The 21301-nt window shown below is 39.0% G+C and overlaps 1 protein-coding gene across 1 annotated transcript; it reads right to left on the reverse strand.

Annotated features, from left to right (window-relative positions):
• Positions 1-1909: 1909 nt before the first annotated feature.
• On the reverse strand, positions 1910-14325 carry ZNF475 (zinc finger protein 475). Its single transcript, XM_086771082.1, has 3 exons — positions 13571-14325; positions 6205-6385; positions 1910-2336 (listed from the first exon to the last, which is right to left on the reverse strand). The coding sequence occupies exons 1-3, from the start codon at positions 14243-14245 to the stop codon at positions 2185-2187; spliced, it is 1008 nt and encodes a 335-aa protein (XP_086627208.1). The 5' UTR covers positions 14246-14325; the 3' UTR covers positions 1910-2184.
• Positions 14326-21301: the final 6976 nt, after the last annotated feature.

Below are 21301 nucleotides of genomic sequence, written 5' to 3' on the forward strand. Positions count from 1 at the left end.
CTGAAGATATCTATCTTCAGACATTACAATTCTCATTCTGAAGATGAAAGGGCTGCTGAGGTGCTATTGATTGTTTTGGAAATTGCTTTCACCAAAGAATTCTGGTACCTCTCCCAGTTTGAATTAACAGCCCGCCAGGGCTGGAGCCAGGAGCGTTCCTCTAATAACAGAACAATGATGTTACTTTTTATTTCACTTACACCACAAATCACACAGCTTGATAGCTTGGAAAAGAGAAGTTACTGGTACTCATATTTCATTTTAGTGTGTACGAAGACATCTACTTTTTCTGATTTGTAAGTACAATAGTACTGAATGCTCTGAGAAAAGTCACATTGGTCACAAAATTCTTAACAGCCAGCTCTAGGCCTTAAGCCTGAAGGTGAAAACATAGATGAGGTACAATTTCTTTCATGGTATCAGGAAGCCTATATTGCTGGTTAACAACTTATATTGGATTTTGTCATACCTTTTGAATAACCTCCATTGACTACTTAATAGAACACTTCAGAGTAAGTAAAATAATAATAAAAAATGGTCTCTGCTGTAGCTTGTTAAAGTGAGTATTACTTTGTTCATGTGTTTAACCTACTCACTGATACGTTTTGGCACTGATTCTGCTATGTAACGTAATACCATTTTTCAAAACAGCACATTCAAACACCTTCCCCACTGCTTTCTTGTGTAATACTTACCCTTCTTGCCTGTATCAGCACTCTGTTTTGGTCACATTTGGGACAGATGGCAGGGTGATATTTCATTCCAGTCATCTGATACACTATGCTTGTTTCATCGTTACATAAGATTATGTTTTCTTTTACCAAGTTCATGACAAAGGTGTGCTCCTCTGACTTACAAAGTTTTTAGCATGATTGGTTTATTGAGCTGAGGATAAATTGCATGGTCAGTATAATTCTTAGGCAAGAAATGGTCCAAGAAGAGGGCATTTCTGAGATGTTTTCTAAAACCAGCCAGTCTCTGCTTCCACCACATGGCTGGATCCCTTTATATGGAAATGTTTCACTCATAGCAGTCAAAGGCTTCATGAGCTGCACGGTCCCACAAGGATGTGAACACTGAAGTGCTCCACGGATTTAAGCTCTAAGTGGGAGCCTATGAATAGAGTTGTGCCAAAGATGACAAGAACACAAAAAAAAACCCAAAAAAACCCCAAAAACCAAAACAAAACCAAACCCCAACAAACCCAAAGGACCCACTTGGTTTCTCTGATTAGTCAAGTTCAGCTGGAGGTCCTTACACTAACTAGACAAGTCTTTAATGGAGGGGAAACAAAGTTTTCAAAGAATTAATTTTCCCAATCAACATCACTCTGGCTTCAATGAGTCACTCCTCATTGAAACTCCCATTTCCTAAAGGTTGTCTGAAGTTTCCGTTTCTGAGACAGTAGGTGAATATATTCACTGAGCAAGGGACATGTAGACAAATGTCCCTGCTGGCAAGGGAGCTCCTGACATTATCCTATCTCTCCCAATCTTACAGATCTGTTGAAAAGTAAGATCATAAGTTGGATCTCTGTGGGATACTCTCTTGGTGATGATCACCTTCCGTAGTGAAAGACCCCTAACAGCTATGGCTCATTTCTTTCTGTTGCTGAATACAAAAAAAAACCCCATACATGCCATGTAAGATGGGAAACGCATGCAGAAGGCTTGACTTCTTTCAAAGGTCCAGGTAGCCCAATCTGAAGGGCTGTGAAAGGGGTGGGGCTGAAGAATATCCTACATTTGACCAACAGAGATGAAGGCAGCACTGCAATTCAGGAAGCAACCTTGGAGGATTTTTGATTCAGAATCTCCTGCACGCAATAAAGCACAGGATCGGGAGAAGGAAGATGAAAGTTAATAATACTTTCAAGTATTCTTATGCCATCTTTCTCAAACCACAGTTTCAAGGTAATGCTACCCAAAGGCAGAAATGAGCAGGCATTTTTGCTACTGCTGGGCTAAAAAAAATCACCATATTTGACCTTATACTACAGGAGCAACTGCTGATCTTACTCTGGAGGATCACATAATCTGACAACACACTACAGTTTTGATGCCCATGGCTCTCTAGCTGGATTTTATTTCTCTCACAGTTTGGCTGAAAAGTATGGGTGCACGTGTGTGTGTGTTTGTACGAGCATGCATGTATATGTATGTATGCGTGTGTGTTACATCCACTTCATGTTGCAGGTTTTGGTTTACAGGAGCGCTGGTGGACGATCAGTCTGTCTGGAAGAAAAGTACGCCCACAAATATCACATGGAACTAGCTGGTTCTGGGCGCTGATCCAGGCAGCCTCATTTAAAGAATCAAGATCATAGAAACCTTTGGCTGGAAAATTAAAAAAAGAAAGTATCAGCTTTCATTCTGGAGACCCACATTCAGCTCTTTATGGAAAATATTTTCAGGAAATACCTGTTGACTGAGCATTTCAGTTTAACCAAACCATATTGCTTTTGCAAATGAAAAAGAAGGAAAAGAAAAAAGCAAAAGAGTAAAAAACATATTAAAAAGACTCTGCTTTGTCCCAGGGGTTGAATTACATTAACTTCAAACTGAATAATTTTGTACTGTATGAGAGTACAGAGCTGTGTGTTATGATATGCATTCTCAGATAATTATTAACATCTTTGCATACATACTATTATCAGCAAATTTCACTTCTTGGCTTTAATTCAAGCTCTGTTTAATGAGCATGTGTTATCTGACCATGGCAATGGGTGGGAGCATATTGCACTTGAGAATATGCTTTTTGTACTGCTCTGGACAAGGGGCCCAATCTTCTTCCTGCTGAAGCCTATGTAAGTTTTGCCAATAAATGGAGTAAAGCTTAGGTAAGCCTAAAACCTTACAGACAAAACCTACTGTTCATTTAAGCCACAGCTTCCAGTGAGGTCATCGCGCTGATGCATCTACTGTCATCTAAACACTAATCCAGCCTTACCCTCCATTATTTTCCACTGCAGGAGGAGTGACTGCACTGAAAGCTCAGCAGCATTCTTCAAGCACTCCCATCAGATGTATTTTCAAGATTTGATTTGAGTATAAAAAAAAAAAATCTTGTTTACTTTCATCTTTGTCGTAGTTCAGCCCCAATTGGGACCAGACTATGCAGTCTCTCTCCCACTCCCCCCACCCTCCAAGAGAATAGGGGGAGATTTGGTAAACAAAAGAAAACCAGAAAAAAACACGTGGGTTGAGATTGAACAAAAAGTAAATTTAACAGTAATGACAGAAGAAAACAAAACAGTGATGGAATACAAATACAGTATAATGGCTTACAACAAACCTCCACACCTAGTTTCTTCCAAGTAGCAGGAGGCTCCCCTCAGCACCCTCCCATGTCACATGGGATGGAATAGCCCTTGGGCTAATTTGGGTAAATTAACCCCAGCTGTTAGCTAATTAGTTAATTATCCCAGCTGGGTGCCCCAGCCATAGGGGCTACCAGCTCCAGTCCTCCACCCAGCTCAGGTGAATAGTAACTCTATCCTAGCCAGAACCAGGACAATCTTGAAATGAATTTTTACATAATTTTGTTTCAAACTGATTTCCAAAAAGGCCAGGTAGATTGCTTAATACCTGGATTGAGATATTAAGGGTTTTCATTTGAAGAGGATGCAGAAAAAAATCGACATGGCTTGACTTAAAGGTGTATTTCCTTTGCCCTTCTCAAAAGACACGACAATACAGAAAAAGACTGAAAAACTGTTCTTGTCTTTGAGCTGTTAGCAGCAGACAATTTTTAAAAGAAAAGGATTTGTGCATTTAAAAATATTCCATGGTTTCTGTCATTGGCACATGATGGAGCTCTTCATTAAAGGCCCATACAGTTTTAATATGATTCATATCCAATGGTTCACATAACCACAATAAGCCTTAGATCTCTTAATATGCCTGTTCCTAATGTTCTTTTTGTTAGAAGAGCAACCAAGTAGTGTTTCTTTTCTTGGCTGAGACAAATATCCTCTTTGTTTGCAGGAAATGAATGTGTATTTTCTGTACTTTGGAAAGTTTATTGAATATAAAAAAAAAGAGGGAGAGAGAAGACTTTCTCCTTGCAGGCATGTGTTAGGCATTCCACAAACAAAACACTGTGTAATCAGGGCAGCGGTTATCTTCCCGTGACACTTGAGTTTTCAGAAAAAGATTTATGTAAGTTATAAAAACTTTTATGTAAGCAGTTAATATTTCTGAGCTTTTTTTGAACACTGCCCATTCCATTCAACAACAGGGGTAATCCCTCCTCCCTAAGTTGAGAAACTGTGAGACATGCAGTACGTGTATGTGGTCTCAAGGTCAGTTATAGCATTTACCAGATGATCGAGAGTAAGTCTTACGGAAAAAGAACAACATTGAGATTATTTTCTTGAGGCCAGGAGCATGAGGCAACTGCAGGGGGAACAACAATTTTAGCTCAAGCTACAGAACTGGTCGGACTTGCATCAGCAGGCATTTAGGGACAGATGCTGGAAGCAGGTCAGTGTCCCCTGGGGAACCGTGGGCACACAACACCTCGTATGAGATGCGCGGCGCCTGATATGACTCACTGCATAAATGAGACAATTTTCTGATTCATATCTGGGAGCCTTCTACAGGATTGTTCTCTCAAAGAGTGGTTGTCTTTCTGCTTCCACTCCTTCAAAATAAGATAGTGCATTTCAAAATAACCTGATTTGTCCTTTTGCATCCTCCTCTTTCAGATGGAATCCTCATTTTCTCCATCTTTTTTACCATACAACATGTAATAATTAAAAAGAGCTTAACAACAAAAAGAGCAAATACAATGAAAAAGTCTTTTGAACATATCTTTTAGTGCAGATTCAACTCTGCTGCTTGGCATCTGTTAACCATGTCCTGATTTGATATTATTTGAGCTGCAGTTATTATTATTTTGAACAGCTGGTTAGTGTTCTCAGCTATCTTGCTCTCTTCTGAGTGTATCTTCTGAGGACATATTTCTTTGTACTGCTGTAAACTGATCTAGCATATAACTCTTTCACAGTGAGTTGTAGGAGAATTTGTCTACTTTTCCAGACATTAGGGGAAGCTGTGGAAAATTATGGGGAATATAAAAAAAAAAGTGGGTGAATTAACTGCCTGTGAGCGAGTGGTCCAAACTTGGGCCAAAGTAGCTCAGACCAGCTGGCAGGGCCAGGGAAAGCATCCAGCTGAAATGCTGAAATAGGTTCATGTAGGAATGGGGAAGTCCTGGGAGCAGCTTCCAGGCAAAGCACAGATAAAATTTCATTTTCATCCTACAGTGAGCACACAACCCGGGATACATATGGGAGCCCAGCTCTGTTGGGTGGTGGTGATCGTCAGTTTTCATTGATTTGAAGAAGTAGGATGGAGGCATCTTACAAAATAGAACCCACAGCACAAACACAAATGAGTAGAAATAAAATACTTATTTTAGACTACATATATTTTCTACCCACTGTGTTTATATTACAATGTCTCACAAAGAGAGCTTCTAAGGCTTGTAAAAAAAAAGGGACTAATAACATCCACTGAATGTTCATTGTAGAAGATACTGCATTTTTATCTATAAATATATTTCAGTAAAAACCTGCAACTGCAGTATATATTATAGGTAGGTTTTAAAAATACCTTATTTTCTACCAGTCATCATGCATTTAGTATTGTATTCTTATTTTACCACAGAACTCCTATTTTCAAAGCCACTTACCATTTACCACTGCTGAGTGCTAATGTCAGGCTTATTTTATAACCGATGCTATGGGTGTGAAACCTGGCAGAAGTATCTACCCCTGTGTCACCTGAAGGGTATTTTATTTTAATAACTGTATGTGTCAAGTCTGCACATTATTCTTGCATGCTTTTGGCCATCTTAAAAATATGCTTTCTACAGCACTGAAAGCAGTCAAAAGGTAGTGATGTAGCTGTGAAGCAGGTTGCTAATCTTTCCATGTTTTGATTCAGAACATACTTACACATGATGTCCCAGAAGGCATGTCCCACAAGGCCACAACTACTCTTACTTCTCATGGATGCACCACAAAAGGAGAACAGGACACCTAACAGAAACTTAAAGCGAGCTGTGATGCCTACCTTCTCTTTGGAGTAAAATGAAGAAAGGAGTACTTGCAAACCATTAAGCTACTCCTTAAATTTCTTTTTTTTTTTCTTCCACCCACACTCTTCCTCCCATTTCCTCATTTAGTCTATAGCTTACCTTGTACAGGTCTGACTTCAGGCTTTTTGGGCTCTGGCCTTCTCAAGTGCTTGGGTAGCATGTCATTTTCCTGGTGCCATTTTTTCAGGCATTGTGGCTCATGGATACTAATAGATTTTGTTCCATACTCACGGCCACATATGTAACAAATCACTGTTTGTGGCCGTCTTATCACTTGTGCCTGCAAATAACAATTGCAAAGAAGAATAAATAATGTTTTCAACATTAATTTTGAATCAGAACAACTTTGGATGAAAGCAATCATGTAGATTAAGAAACCAGTTCACATCTGTGAAATCAGTGTAACTGTTTCTGTCAGTTTTCTTTTGTCTGGATTCAACCTTGACACTTATAAGAGATACTGCCTCATTAACTGGCTACCTGGAAAAAGTAGGCTCCTTCTGCAGATGCTGGGCTGAAAACTCATGCATGTCACCTAGTTAATACTTAGCTGTATAGGTTTTAGCTCTTTTATTTTCACACCATCGAGTTCATGGAAATGCTGAGTCTTCATGTGCAGAAACAACTCCTCTGCTTGACCAGGTTGCTGCAGCACAGTGTCCATCTTAAATGCTGAAGCCCTATTTTTATCTACCAAACAGAGGTAACACGGAAAGTAGCAACAGATCTTCCTCAGCTAAACTGCTGATGCCTAGTGCAGTAGCAGAAAGATCCCGTCTCCAGGCAGAACACAGTTAAAGCGCTGTGTTCACCCTAACATCTCTCAACTTGGACAGTGAGAGTCTCAAAATTGTGACTGTGGTCCTTAACCCCGCGTTACTTCTGCCACAGGTCAGTTAGCTGGTGGAATTCTTGGTCTTGAAGGATTAAAACCAGTCCAGGATATTTCAGGATAGGGGTAAAATAGGAACTGTTTCTTGTTTACCCCGAAGGCCTCAGTGTGAACTTTGCCAGCGACTGCACTGAGGGTAGGACTGGACTCTAAGCAAGTTATTGTTTCTGCACTGCAGATCTGCTTTTGTTTGCAGAGAAAAACAGCTCAATGGAAGAAAAAAAAAAATCCCTCAACCCCAAACTCCACAAATACATATTCTAAGCTTGACAAATATATAATTACTGTGGTATTGCAGATTATGGACTCTACTGCGTCCTTAGGCATGTCCTGGGCTAGGCGTGGTGTCAGTACCAGCCCTGTTCCAGGAGTAGTGTAAAAACATGCAGCAGAGACAGGACTTTGAGGCACAGTGATGGGCCTCACGACTGCCAGCGCTTCCTGCGCTTCTGACTGCAGGATAGCAGTAAGAGACGAGCTCTTTCCTGGTCTCCTAAAGGTAGAGGGACAGCCATGCCAGACCAAACATGGGAAACCTTTCTCGCTCAAACAAGGGAGGTGGGGATTTCATTTTTTTCCTCTGCTGCCATGTAAGACAAAGAGCAACCTGTTCCAGTATTTATGACTCTTTCTGTCAGCCCATCAGTGTATTCAAGAAATTCTGGGCAGCTCTTCTCACATTTATGCTACAGTCTGAAAATGTCATTAGTGAAAAATCTGCATAAGCTTTCTTTCCTGTATCACACATGTAAACTCAATTACATGAAGAAATATTACTCTACTAAGTGTATTTTTGCTGGGATATGTTGGACTTAATCTGGAAAGTTCTCACAGTGAATTGAAATATAACTTGTCCAAAGATAGTCTTCCCAAGGACATTTTCATCCTCTTAACTTTCAAATGGAATTTCCTTAGCCATCTTTGATAACAAGGTCTTTTTAATATATGTATTTTATATACATGTATAAAAACCACCTTCTTTTCCTATTCATAGCTGAATATAGCAACAGCTGTTTTAAGAATACTCTGTAATTTTTCATTATCAATTTTTGCCTACTTCCTTGCTTCAGCTCTTGAGCTAGACCTTGTCTGATTTGGAGATAAGACTCAGGGTACAGATAAAGAGTCTTCTGAAGGCAGTGTATGTTTCTTTGTAGGCTCTGGAGAGCTGTATATAAGGATACTATAGTCTAAACTCTTGAGCTCATTTCACTGTGCATGCTTGTTATAGTTATGCTTATAGCATTATAGAAATGGTTTTCTTAAAAAAATCACTAGGTGTAAAAACACCGGGAGCACATTTTCCTCACTAGTGTTCATTAACTAGGTTCCTGGTATTCAGTAAAATAGATTATTTATTGGCTCAAAACTAGGAAAGAGCAATTTAATTTACATACAGTTTGTAGGGACTCTATATACTACCAGAATGGCAAGAAAGAATCCTAATACAAATGACAGTCACACTTACTATCAATCACAATCATTTCCACCATATGGGGCTATATAATAAAAACAAATATATAGCTTCAAGGAGAATCAAGGTCCTAATATAAAACAGGTGAAAAATCACTTAAAAAATTAAATACTCCAAATAAATTTAACAGATGCAAGAAATATTGTTGTTAAAATCAAACAATTTTTAATCTTACAAATATTTCTCTAGTGAATGGCGGTATCTTTTTATCTCTGACTGCTTCGTTTAAATCCATTACACTTGTTCTAAAGTCATTGTGATGTCCTACTACTCAACAGCTGCTAGAGACCTGCGAGACAAAAGTTAGTCATCTCCATCCAGTACAATCTGGATATATTTCCACAGTTCTGAGATGGACTTTTTGGTAGTCTCACCTGAGAACCTAGAGACTGGATGAACAATACTGTGATCCCTCCAGATCCTGACAGAGCATTTATAGGTGGCTTTTGTCTTCCAACTGAGCAAAACCAGGCCTGCAGCTAAATAGAGGATTTTGTTTTCCAAAGTTATCAACTGGAATTGGTTCATAACTAAATCCTATTTGGTGAAAAAAAATGTTTAAGAAATCTCTTCAAGTAGAAGTTACTCTGGTTTGTAACTTCCACAATTAGAAACTATGCAGAAATAATAGCAGAGACCAGAATTAATTAAAAGGAGTCAGATCACTTTAAGGATGAAATAATTTTTTTTTCCAGAAATGTAGCAAGTTTGAACCATTACCACACATCAAATTAGATACACACATGTTCAAAACCTGAAAAATAAAATCTGAGGGAGAATATCCTTACAGTTGGTAGTAACAGCTCTTTTGTTGCTTAACTGTGGAATCTGAGGTATGATAAGCTTTATTTGGAATATCTACAGCTGATGATATTTATCCTTCATTTCTTTTTCTCTTCAGAGTGTACCTATCCCAAATGTCACATCTGGAGGCCTGCAGTTTGAAACTAAACTATTTTTGGAATCACCACAATTTTCCAACCCAAACTACTCACAGGCCAGTGGCTAGGCTGTCTGCTCACAGCTTTGTTTTTCACTCTTAAAAAAGGTTGCAGGGAAGGTCTGTTCCCAAGGACATGTGTTATTATAAAAATACCTACAAATACTTAACAGTGCAGTTCGGCTTTCCTCCGGTGTCTCAGTATTTTCTTTTTTTTCTCCAAGACTGCTAAGTATGTCTGCGTGACCATGAATGAAGTTATTTAGCTCAGAAGGCCATGAAACTATGTATTTTCAAGAGACCTGACATTACTTGAGGTTAGCCCCAGGCTGCTGTTATGGTGTTATGTGAGGTTACATCCTCCCATACTGCACAAAGCTTTTAATTTCTTTTTAAGTACACCCAATAAGACTCACTCCAAAACTCCCCTCCGTAAATATTTACCATCCAGGACTGCACACACCCCCGCCTCTCTTATTTGTTTAATTATCCATGTATTTTAATGTGAGGAGAGGAGGCCTCCTGCTCTAGGCCAGAAGTCTCATCATAGGCTTGATTTGCCCAAGCAAGGAAAAGTTCAGGAAAAAAATTGGTACAAACATTTATCAACAGCATCATGTTGTACAAAAGCAGCCCTTCCCACACATTCCTCTCTGGAAAATAAGATGGATTTTGCATAAGAGACAGGAACAAGCTGTGGTCTGGCTCTCATGACCATCCAAAGGCGCATTTCACAGCCTTCTGGAGTGCTTTTGACCACTGCTCTGACACAGCAGCAGACTAACGTTGGGACTGGTCATGTGGCTGTGTATGAGATTTCCTTGAACAGCAAGGTAATTCTGCCAGATGGTGGGTAATTAAAAATTTTACTCCACTGGAAGCACTAGAAAAATCCCATTTTACTCCCTACGTGCTATCTTTTAAAAGAAATACATCAGTATAATGAACATGGAATTTGCGTAAAAGCAGAAAGGCAGGAAGTGCAATCAGTCCCAATGATAATACTCAATAAGTTTAATTAAAGCCATCCATTCATAGTTCATTCTCATCTAACTTCCTATATTTGCAGATACATTTGTCAGTATTCTCCTAAGAAGGTGTTCAAAACTGCTGCAACTGAGGCAAACAAAGTTTATCATTGACTTCCCACCTTAGAATTACACAGCATCTGAGGGAATTTTCATTTTACCTTTGACTTTATGCTAGAGCAAGATACAACATCAGCATTTTGTTGGTACACAAGTTTTCAAGACTTACGCTGTGTTAAAATGCATTACAATACAGTAAAGGAAGATCACTGAAATCTTATTTTTAGGTAGTTAATTTGATAAGAAAGAAACAGCAGATGGCAGCACCATGTGCTAGTGACACATGTGATAGTATCAGGATCAGTATTATCTGTTGTCAAAAAAGCTAACACATATAACCACAGCAAGTCATCAATAGTCACTTACATGTAGCAGACATTTTTGCCTACGAAAGAATAAAAAACACACTCTGCTTTAGTGTAAGTCTGAATTTCAGTAGTTCCAGACATCACTTCCATCATCTGGGATATCACAGCAGAATTCAAAACAGAATTTCTGAGCTGATGTGATCCTTAAGAGTCTCTTAAGCCTAGGCTGTGTTTGTTTTACACAGCCAGACATGATTAACTCAGATGCATTCATGCATTCTGAGAATGAGGACAGTGAGTAGAAGAGATGACTTACAGCAGCTCTTGAGTATCCAGCTCTGAAGACATTTAATGCCCACCTGAGTAAGTGTTTTCCAGTAATGTTACTCGCCTAGCTGATCCTGCACTTGCTAAGGGAGAGAGAGCTCCAGGACAGAAGCACACAGGCAAAAGTGCTTGCAGTTGTAAAGTTAAAATGCCCTTTACATGGTGTGCCACCAAATCAGACAGATCTTTACTTTTAAAACCAGGAAAATCTAGCTTTTAAATTTAGGATATCTTTCATTGCAAAAATTGATTTAATTGATTTATGGAAGGGTTGGGGGTTTTTCAGTTACTCCTTCCCTCTGACGTTTTGCTGAATCAGGACTTTAAACAGGTAGTTAAACAGTTCACTGTAACTGAGTAGGTCTGTTAAGTGAGATGCGGACTGCCCCAAATCCTCTCCCGCTAGGACCAAAGTGGATTGCCATTTCACTCCATTAGTGGTATTTTTTAACAGAATTAATACACAGCTGAGTAGCTGGCAAGGTGAGAAAAATTAAAAGCATATGCTGGAAAAAGATGAAGACTGTGGAGGACACACAGACCTTGTCCCAGTTCTTAGCAAATCTGCAGTCCTTCTGTGAGCTTAGCACTTTTCAACATCTTTCAATGTGTGGACCTTTCAAAACTTTCCACTGGAGGTGGAGACCCTCACACAGAGAATTTAAACCTACGGAAAAGAGACCGCTTCTTAGAAGCGGCCTGCCAGTTCTGAACAGTCCCTGAGATCCCAGGATATTTCTTTCTCTCTTTCTCCTTTAATGCATACCTCTGTACAAAAGGACAGCGCTAAAAATAATAAAATAAAGGACCTCAGAGAGGTAAAATCCATCATTCATTCCTGAAAGTCACCGTTAATAATAAAGTCCTCCAGAGTCAATCACAAACTGTGAGCTGTACAGCCTCATTAGTTCTGCTGCAACTGATGAACTGTAACTGCTTGGAAATAAATGAGGAAACCTGTTGTTCACACAGAAGGGAGAACAAATTCAAACAAATTTCATTCTGGCTCTGCAGAGCTCACAGAAGTAAAAAGTGGTAATAATGTTGTTGTTCAACAAGTCAGCAGATGTGACTGAATCCACACAGGGAGCAGATACGTTGTGCAAGAGGGCAACGTTTTTCACAGAGTCATTCTCAATGCCAAACCACACTCTAAACTTTAAGACATTATAACTATCACCATTCCCCCCTCTCCATTTTTTTTTAAACATGCAGAATTATGTATTATGGACAAAACTCTCTGCTTCACATGCATGCCTTTCATTGAACAGTCACCTTTAGAGTAATGCTAGTTCTTTGGTAAATGGTACAACATGGTGTAAGAACACAATGAGAACATCTCCTTTCCTACAGCTATCGATGCACCTGTGCAGCACTTCGAACTCTGTAGGTTATTTGAAATATGCTGATAAAAGGCCTGAAAAGTGGACCTAATTTGCCAATATCTATCAATTAGTAGCCTCAAATAGCAAAATATAATAATGCCTCACATTGCCTTTATACTCCTGTTTGTTAGGATAGTGCTATTATCTCCATTTGTTTCAGTAGCTGGAAAACCTAAATACAGCATGCTTTGACTTTAAAAATGCTTTTAGAAATGCTTTGCATAGCATTGCATTCCTTTGGTGACTGAGAAAGCTAAATCACATTTTCAAAAGTAATGTAGGCAATCAAGAGTCCAACTCCCACTGAAAAAAAAAAAAACCAAACCAAAAGCCTTTTATTTTAGACATTGGGACTAAATTTAGACATTTATTTTTTACAAAACTCCCATCCAAAAGACAGTTTGTGCAGAAACAAATGCAGAAGGAATATGCCATTACCCAAAAGTTTGTGTAGCTTTTGGATAATGTGAATCAGCTTCTTTATTCTTGGATCTTGAATCAAATTCAGTGGAAAGAAGTGTGCAATCTTATTTATTTTGTTGTTGTTATATTCCGTGTTGCTGCCTTTGAACATGGAGTTCTCAATAAACTTGTGTTCCACGTCAAGGTTGAGAATAACGGTAGAAAATAAAAATCACTGGAGTGCTTACAGGATAATGAAACATTCTATTTCATGTTAACTAAATAAAAATGCTTAATAACTGCTAAAACATATAACATTCAAAGCTTGCCTAAACTGCTCAACAGAATCTCCCAGAGATCTATAGCAAACAATGTTCCCTTTTGGGGACATAACTCTCAGACAGTATGAGAACCCAACTACTCCCTTTCAACAGGAAAATCAAAAGAAATAGGAATACATAGTTTCCCTTACATGCAGACTATTTCCCTTTCCTTTACCTACTGCTCAGCAGAAAAAACATTTGCATGGAGCCAAAAGATGCTTCTGAAGGAAAGCGATTTCAAATTTTATGGAACTCAGGCTCCCCTGGAGTGCCTAGCATCAAAATGCATCCATACCCTTTCATACAGCGCATGCTTAGTAATTTACCTCATCTAATACAGCCGGTGCAGCACCTCTCTTTCCTTGATGAGTCTTAGATGGATCATCACTTGCTGAGCCAGATCCAAAGTTCGGGCCTTTACCAGATTTATGGGGGCTAGAGCTTGAGAGCCCCATGCTGCTGCTACCTCTTCTGCAATGCTTTTGGTGCACAGTGAGACGGTCAGGAAGGAAGGTTCGGCCACAGTTTCCACAAGGCAGGAGCTGGGCTTGAGCATTATGATAAGCTGCCTCGTTTTCAGCTGTAAGTGTACAGGAACCACCAGCATGGACCTCAGGTTTCCTGGGCTCTGGTGTTCTGAGATGCCTTGGTAGCTGGGCGTTTTCAATACGCCACTTCTCTAGGCACTGGGGTTCATGTACAGAAATAGACTGTGACCCAAATTCTCTGCCACAGATACAGCATAGCCTGAAACCAGGTCTTCTTGGTGGGATGACAGGCCTATTCAGCGGCACTTGAGACATGTTTGAAGAATCTGATCGTTTTGACAGTGTTACAGTGCGTGGTCGCCTTTTATGGGGTCCAGCTTCTAGATGTGATGCGTCAGATTGTGAAATCCTCTCTGAAGGCAAAATACTAGAGACACTAGCAGGGCCCTGTCCAGGAGTTGGCAGAGCATTACGGGTTTTGTTCACATTCTTTTTCTTGACATTTGTTTCCATGAAGGGTACAACATTTCAAGAGACTTCTCTCTCTCCTAGACATAAAGGGCTTAGGAAAGTCTGTTATTCAGCGTGATGCTCCATCTTCTTAATTCAGTTTCATGGGCCAGAATATACCAGAGACTTCAAAGCTGGAAAACGGCACCTGATAACTGTGTCAGTACGGAAAGTTGGGTTTTGTGTGTTTTTGTTTTGCCTTTTGGTTTTACATGACCCTGAAACAAATTAAATCAGTACATATTAATCAATAACCATCTCTCTTGTTAAGGTTACTAACCAGTGGTTTATCACAAGGATAAGTTTACCTTACTAGTCTTGTATTTTTAAACAGTAGACAAATAATATCAAATATACCTACCCCTAATGATCAGCTGAACAATTTAAATCTGAAATTCTAGTCTCAGAGGGTGTAAAGTCATGAAGGACGTGAGAGAAAATAAGTTTGTGCAAACTGAGCTGCTGAAATACATGTGGTTTTGAGTATAATCAATACGCTTTATTTTCAGTTATTGACAGAACTGGTGTTTCTGACACAGTCTTTAATTTCTAAACCATTTATGTTGATAGTGAAACATAATTTCCCTGTCTCAAGAGAAATGAATATATGTCCCTTAGTAGAGGGATGTTAATGTCCAGTCTCCAAAGGGATGGTCAGCAAGGAAAATGTTCCCAATCTGTAGGCTGAAGGAAATGATTAGGCCTCTTTACTCAGCACTTTTGAGGTGGTATCTCAAATTCTCCAACCAATCATGATTCCTCTAGTACAGGAGAGATATTAATAAAATAGAGCAAGTTTTTTAATAAGGGCTACTGAGGTGCTTTAGGGGCTGAAACACACGCCATGTGAGGGGAAGCTAAGGGCACCGTGTTTGTTTAGTCTCAAGAAAACAGTGCTAAACATATTTCAGTTTTTAATTTTGCAGTCTATCCCTGTAAACAGTCAACTTTGTGTTGTATCACGTAAATGTTCATTTCTCACAAAGAAAATGTTTTGTCCTGGTCCTCCAAGGGTAAGAAAATAAAATTCAGACTGTAAGCATGATACAGCAGAGGCTAGCTTTAGTCATAAGAAAGTAAGAGGTTGCATAGACAGGGGACTGCCAAGAACAGCAAGGTCACCGTTTTCTACTTTATCTATAATAGCAAAAATAGAAGATTACTGCTTATTTTGCTGGCAAGAATAGGGTTATGGCACAATGGCCACTGCTCTGAGACTGACAACTCTTCCTTTGACTTAAGAGTCACCTTTCCCTTAGTGAATATTCCAAATATTATCTCAACCCTTAGGGTTTAGGGGGTTCCTAACTCACAAACTTATCTACCTAGAGATCTCACTGACCCACCTCAGGTCACTTTCTCTGCTGCCACCAACCAACCTGGATCTGCCCTGAATGGCTCATGGGAGATTTTGCTCCCACTCAACAGCCTTTTCATCCTTATCACACTTCGATTGCTGCAGTCAAACTGCTTGCTTAAATATTCATAAAGTTGCATATTTCAGGAACATTTGTGACACTTTTTCCTTTTACAAAATCTCTTGTGAAGCTCAGATTCATTTGTTAGCAAATTGGAATATGTGAAGACCATTAGAACAAATCTGTGATTTGTACTGGAACAAATCTCTGTGAGCAAGTATGTTACTGTAAACTGTTAAAAATAAAATTATTGAGGGACATTTTACTTAGCACTCAAAGTTAAAACCTCCTCTAAAACTCTATTAGACCATGGCAGTCTGTGGAAAAACATAGTAAAGTACAAGGCTGTAGCATCCTCTCGTGTCTGAAGTTAACAGATAAGCATGTAATGCATGTTAAAGGAAACACAAAACTGCAGAACTGGAATTTTTGTTTCAGGTATCAAAACCACTTTTTTTTTAATTTATTTTTTGTCTTGACTCCTACACAATAAATAATTGTGAAATACCCAGTGGAAAAGTATACTACAAACTAACAAAGAAACTAAGGTTACAAGCAGTTTGAACAGTAGCGATTAATATTACTCGAGCAGCTAGCTGGCTTCAAACTGGTGCTATCCCACTTTAAATAAGTAATTTTACCCTCACTGGCCACATTCCCTTAATGCAAAAAAAAACTTTGTTAATTGTATATAAAGTATTTAAAAAGCTTTTTATAAAACAAATCCCACAGCCTTTCCCTCATTTTCCTTTCAGAAGGCCTACATTTTCTGATCTTAACTTTACAGAAGGTTGATCACTTTGTACTACAACTTGCCACTGCAAGAGTTTGCCAGTTTCAACCAGATTGTGCATGTGATTCAGTTAGGTGAACGGTTCAACAGCATGTGAAATTTAAATTTGCAGAGTAGCATTGAGGCTACTCTACTGCAAGGCCCTTTCAAAGACTGGGAGAGTTTCCAAGGAGGGTGGCCTGTTGGATGAATCCAAGTTGGGAAGTAGCCAAGCTCTTTAGGAGGATGAAGGGAATGGAGAGCCAGGGAATCATTAAAGGGTCATGAAGGCAGGGGAGATAAGGGTTATTGGAGGGTCACAGGAAGGGAGCATCAGAAAGTACAGCTACATTTCAGGGAACTTCTGAACTTTGCAAGGTCCTATTTATGTCCTATTTATTGATTTATGTCAGAATGATACTTTCTGCTACCTGAAAGGATTCTTAAAGTAACATCAAACTGCCTGCCACATGAAGAATGTTAGGTGACTAAATCTGTTACCATTAAGAATGAATCAGTCAATAAAAGATGCTATAAACAACCTATTAACAATATAACCTATTGTTGGATTTCCAGGCTTGCTATTGTAAATACTTCATAAGAGAATTATGCTTCCTTGTGGGGATTACACCATTTGGTCTACATTTATTCCTGCCAAGTTGACCGTTACTATTTGGAAACTTCCTATAAATTCAGTATGAAATGAAAAGGCACATAAGCAGTTCAAATCTTCTTTTCTCAAGCTCAGTGGTAAAGATGTGGAAGTAAATCAGGATTTGGGTTTAACATTTCTTTTAAAAACATAAAACTTTCTCACCTTTTTATTTTAAAAATGTTGCAACATGTTATTTAATAATGTGGGAGGGTATGGTTGATTGTTGCATATAGCTGTGGGAAAACATTTCCTTCCTCTACAGTTCCACTGAGTACAATACGTAAAAAACAACCTCATGAACAGCAGTGACAGGCCACTTGAAACTAATGGATGAGTTCAATTTAATTAAAAGCAAATGAAATACTACAGATAGTTCAGTGTCAGTCCGAGAGCTTCACTTTATCCAAAATAGAACGGAATTGACAAGAGTGTAAATAGCTCAGTACCTCTCTTGTCTTCTTGTCCTGAAGAGGGAACTGGAATCCTTGCATACTGCTTTTAAGCTTATCCTAATCAGACGTTGCAACAATAGCATTATTATCCATGCTTCAGTAATGTTGCCTTCTCTTAGCTGTCATGTGTGATCCAGCCTATACAGGCAAACAGAAACGTCTTCCCTGAAATGGCCTTCTTTATGTCTTCTTTCATGTCAGTGTTGGAACTTGGAAGCAAAGTTGACACATACGTTTCTTATTTCCTGTATGCAGCCTGTTTCTGAAGAGTGACCCTCTCTGGCTTTCATCTCTTTCAATTCTCTCATGTAAACAATTCCTCAAAACCCATTATAAGGTCATTTTATAAGCCTGGATTCCTTGACCAAATTGAACAAAACATACAATAGCTGGGGGATGAAACTGGCTGTTTCCAAGGAATCCTCAACACTACCGCTTTTGACTTAGCTAGAATTCCACATCGAGACCTCCCAGCTGAAAAAAACCCAGAGTTTACCTTGTGGAAGAACACATTGCATGAAGCTTCCTGCTGCCAGGACACAACTGTGCTTATTCAATTGAGAAATACAGGAAAAGTTGTGACAATTCAAGGAGTCTGTTTATGCACAGTTTATGAATGCTAACTGGTATCACAGCCTTTCCACGTGCAGCTGTATCAGACTATAAACTCCATTTAAACTATATGGCTGGCTTAAGTGTTACTGTTCCCATCTGCCAGCACAGAAAAGGACAAGATAAATCCTTGCACCAGATAAACATAGGGCTAAAACAAAGGTCACAGGGCTTCCAACCTTATACGTCTCAAAGTAATAACCCTTGGACATGCCTGACTCCCTCTACAGGCGTAGAAAATTTTCACATCTGGATTTAGGAGGGAGGACCATAAACAAGCAAAATAAATAGTGGGAACAACTGATTCCTTGACTATTTTTAAAAAACTGCTTGATAAAACTATGAAAAGGATTTATGTGAAGTACTTGCTTGAGGTGGCAGTGGCTTACATTCAGGAGGATCTTTGGAGAGGTCATCTGTTATTTGAGAGTGCTTAGAAAATCAAGACTTGCCTAACAGAGTTATAAGATTGTCTGTGTGGGTTACTCTGCCTAAGGAAGTGCATGACAGGACACAGAAATACGTTAAATGAAGGAGGAAATATATAGCTCAAAAATGGTGGCATCCAAATACAGCAGCCTGGTGGAAGCCCAGCTACGGATCAGGGAGTCAGTGTCAAAAAACAACAACCTAATTTAAGCCCTTATTTATGCAAACCCTCACTTCACTCTGAGAAGTTTTCCCTTTGTTTGCCTTCAATACTACACTCAATGTTGTATACTCATTCTGCCTGTTCATTGCTCAGTGCTTGAAGTCATAAGCATTATTTTTGACATCACAGTTGTTATGTGGGTCATTTAATAAAGGTGATTCATGTAAATTTAACTAAATTGACAAGCAGTCTACAAGAAATGTCATTTCAATGGTAATACCTAACTTTACTGTTACATAACTTTACTGTGCCACAAAGATGATCAGAGGGCTGGAGCACCTCTCCTATGAGGACAGGCTGAAAGAGTTGGGGCTGTTCAGCCTGGAGAAGAGGAGGATCTGGGGAGACCTTATAGTGATCTTCCAGTACCTAAAAGGGGCTTATGAGAAAGGTGGGGAGAAAATCTTTAGCAGGGCCTGTTGTGATAAGACAAGGGGTACTGGTTTTAAAATAGAAGGAGGTAGATTTAGACTAGATATAAGGAAGAATCTTTTTACAATGAGGGTGGTGGAACATTGGAACAGTCTGCCCAGAGAGGTGGTACATGCCCTGTCCCTGTAAACATTCAAGGCCAGGTTGGACGGGGCTCTGAGCAACCTGATCTGGGTGGAGATGTCCCTGCTCCTTGCAGGGGGTTGGACCAGATGACCTTTAAAGGTCCCTTCCAACCCAAATGATTCTATGAGTCTGTGATTCTAAATTACAAATGTCCCCAGTAGTTATAAATAAGAAGGAACAAGCAACAAGTTCTTGCACTACAATAGTAGCTAGAGATCCTGGTTTCTCAATCCAGGCTAGACTGTGTAAAAAGACGAAGAAGAAACAACTCAGTCTAAGAGGACAAAAGATATAGAAAGAGAGAGATGGAGTGATCACTGATCAAGTAAGAAAGAGAAGGAAATTAATCTAGATTTTCTAGTGTCCCAACACTAAACTGATCTGGTCACAAGGTTTTCTAAGGCTGATTTCTAACTTTACAGTCAAGCTAAAGGTAAGTATTTTTTCTCTGTTCTACTGGGTTTTCATCATGTTTACATATAAAAGAGGTGTCAGAAAAGACCAAACTGACATCCTGTGTTGAGTGCCAAAAAGCCTGGCTTCAGGCTTTTTCCAAATAAAATGTTTTCTATGAGTCTTCCCGTTATTCTTTAAAAGAAAGCAAATGGAATTAAACCAACATCTTAAGCTGTATTTTCTCTTGTGCTAAATGTTGTTTTGTACTGCTCAATTATAAATCATTTTAGAAATCTGTAAAGACAAAGTACTCAAACATAAGTTGGACAAAAATATCGGATAATTTGTAATATCTTACTGTTGGATCTGTTTTTCACTGAAAGATAAAAGGAAAAAACATTCTTACATTTCCAACAATATTTTTAGCAAATTAACCACACATTAAAACTCTCACATTTTTCCAGCTCAGCACTGCATTTTCTCCACACTTCCTGGCTGGAGGAGTCTCCTTTGATTAGTCCTCAAGACTAATCTTTTATTTAACTCGTGTGAAAAGAATAATTTCTTATTTGATTAAACATAAATAAAGAACACTGAGATGTAGGAAATCCATAGTTTTCTAGGTCAAGATGCTTTATCTTGTCGCACCTGAGCATGACCCATGATTTTATGCATCCTTCTATCTCAAGAAACTACTTGCAAGCTCTGAACACACAAATACTCCCACTTTCGGCAGCTTCAAGACTTTGCAAGTCTGTAAAATCTAACATCACAGCAGCCTGGCTTAAATGTCTTATGAGTAATGTACACTCAGAAATATCCAAGTATGAAGCTTGTTCCATCAGAGGACCAGCTGCATGTACAGCAGTACCCTCTCCTCCATAATATCTGCAGCCCAGAGGCGGGTGTTTACGCCTTCATTAAACACGGATGCAGCCAGCTAAAAGGACAAGGCAAGAATACTCAAATTCAAATACAGCAGGTTAAAAAGCTACTGTTTTCTAGCCACAAATGGGCTAGGACTGCCTGGGAATTTTCTAACAAACATTTTTCCCACTGTTTAATGTGTTGGTTAGACAAAACTAAAACGTTCTTCAAAGATGTACCTGTATCAATTACACAAAAATGAGAGAAATCACTAGTGTGTGTGTGCACAAAGGCTCATTAGAATGTAAGAGAATGAAAAATATATAACCCTGAGGTTTCTACATGATTCTGATAAAGAACTATTTAAGGTGTTTGCTGTGATGAGACAATCAACCTAGTCAAAGATTTTTGTACTTTTCCTCTGACCTATTAAAACACCTACATCTTTCTTCGGGTCTGATTCTCTTCCTACCTAAAATTTTATAGGTCAATTCAAGATTCACTGATGTCAACAGTAGTTATTGTATACTTGGCATTTGAGGAGATGCTACATATAATTATGCAGCAACTAAGTTTATTTAATTTACTTGATTTGATTTAAGTTTATGACAGTGTTGCCAGAGAAAGCTGGAGACTGGTTCTAGTGACCCAGCAGTTTTTTTTCACGTTACTATGTC

This window comes from Chlamydotis macqueenii, chromosome Z, assembly GCF_036417535.1.
Source record: "Chlamydotis macqueenii isolate bChlMac1 chromosome Z, bChlMac1.mat, whole genome shotgun sequence".
In the NCBI taxonomy this organism is placed as follows: Eukaryota; Metazoa; Chordata; class Aves; order Otidiformes; family Otididae; genus Chlamydotis; species Chlamydotis macqueenii.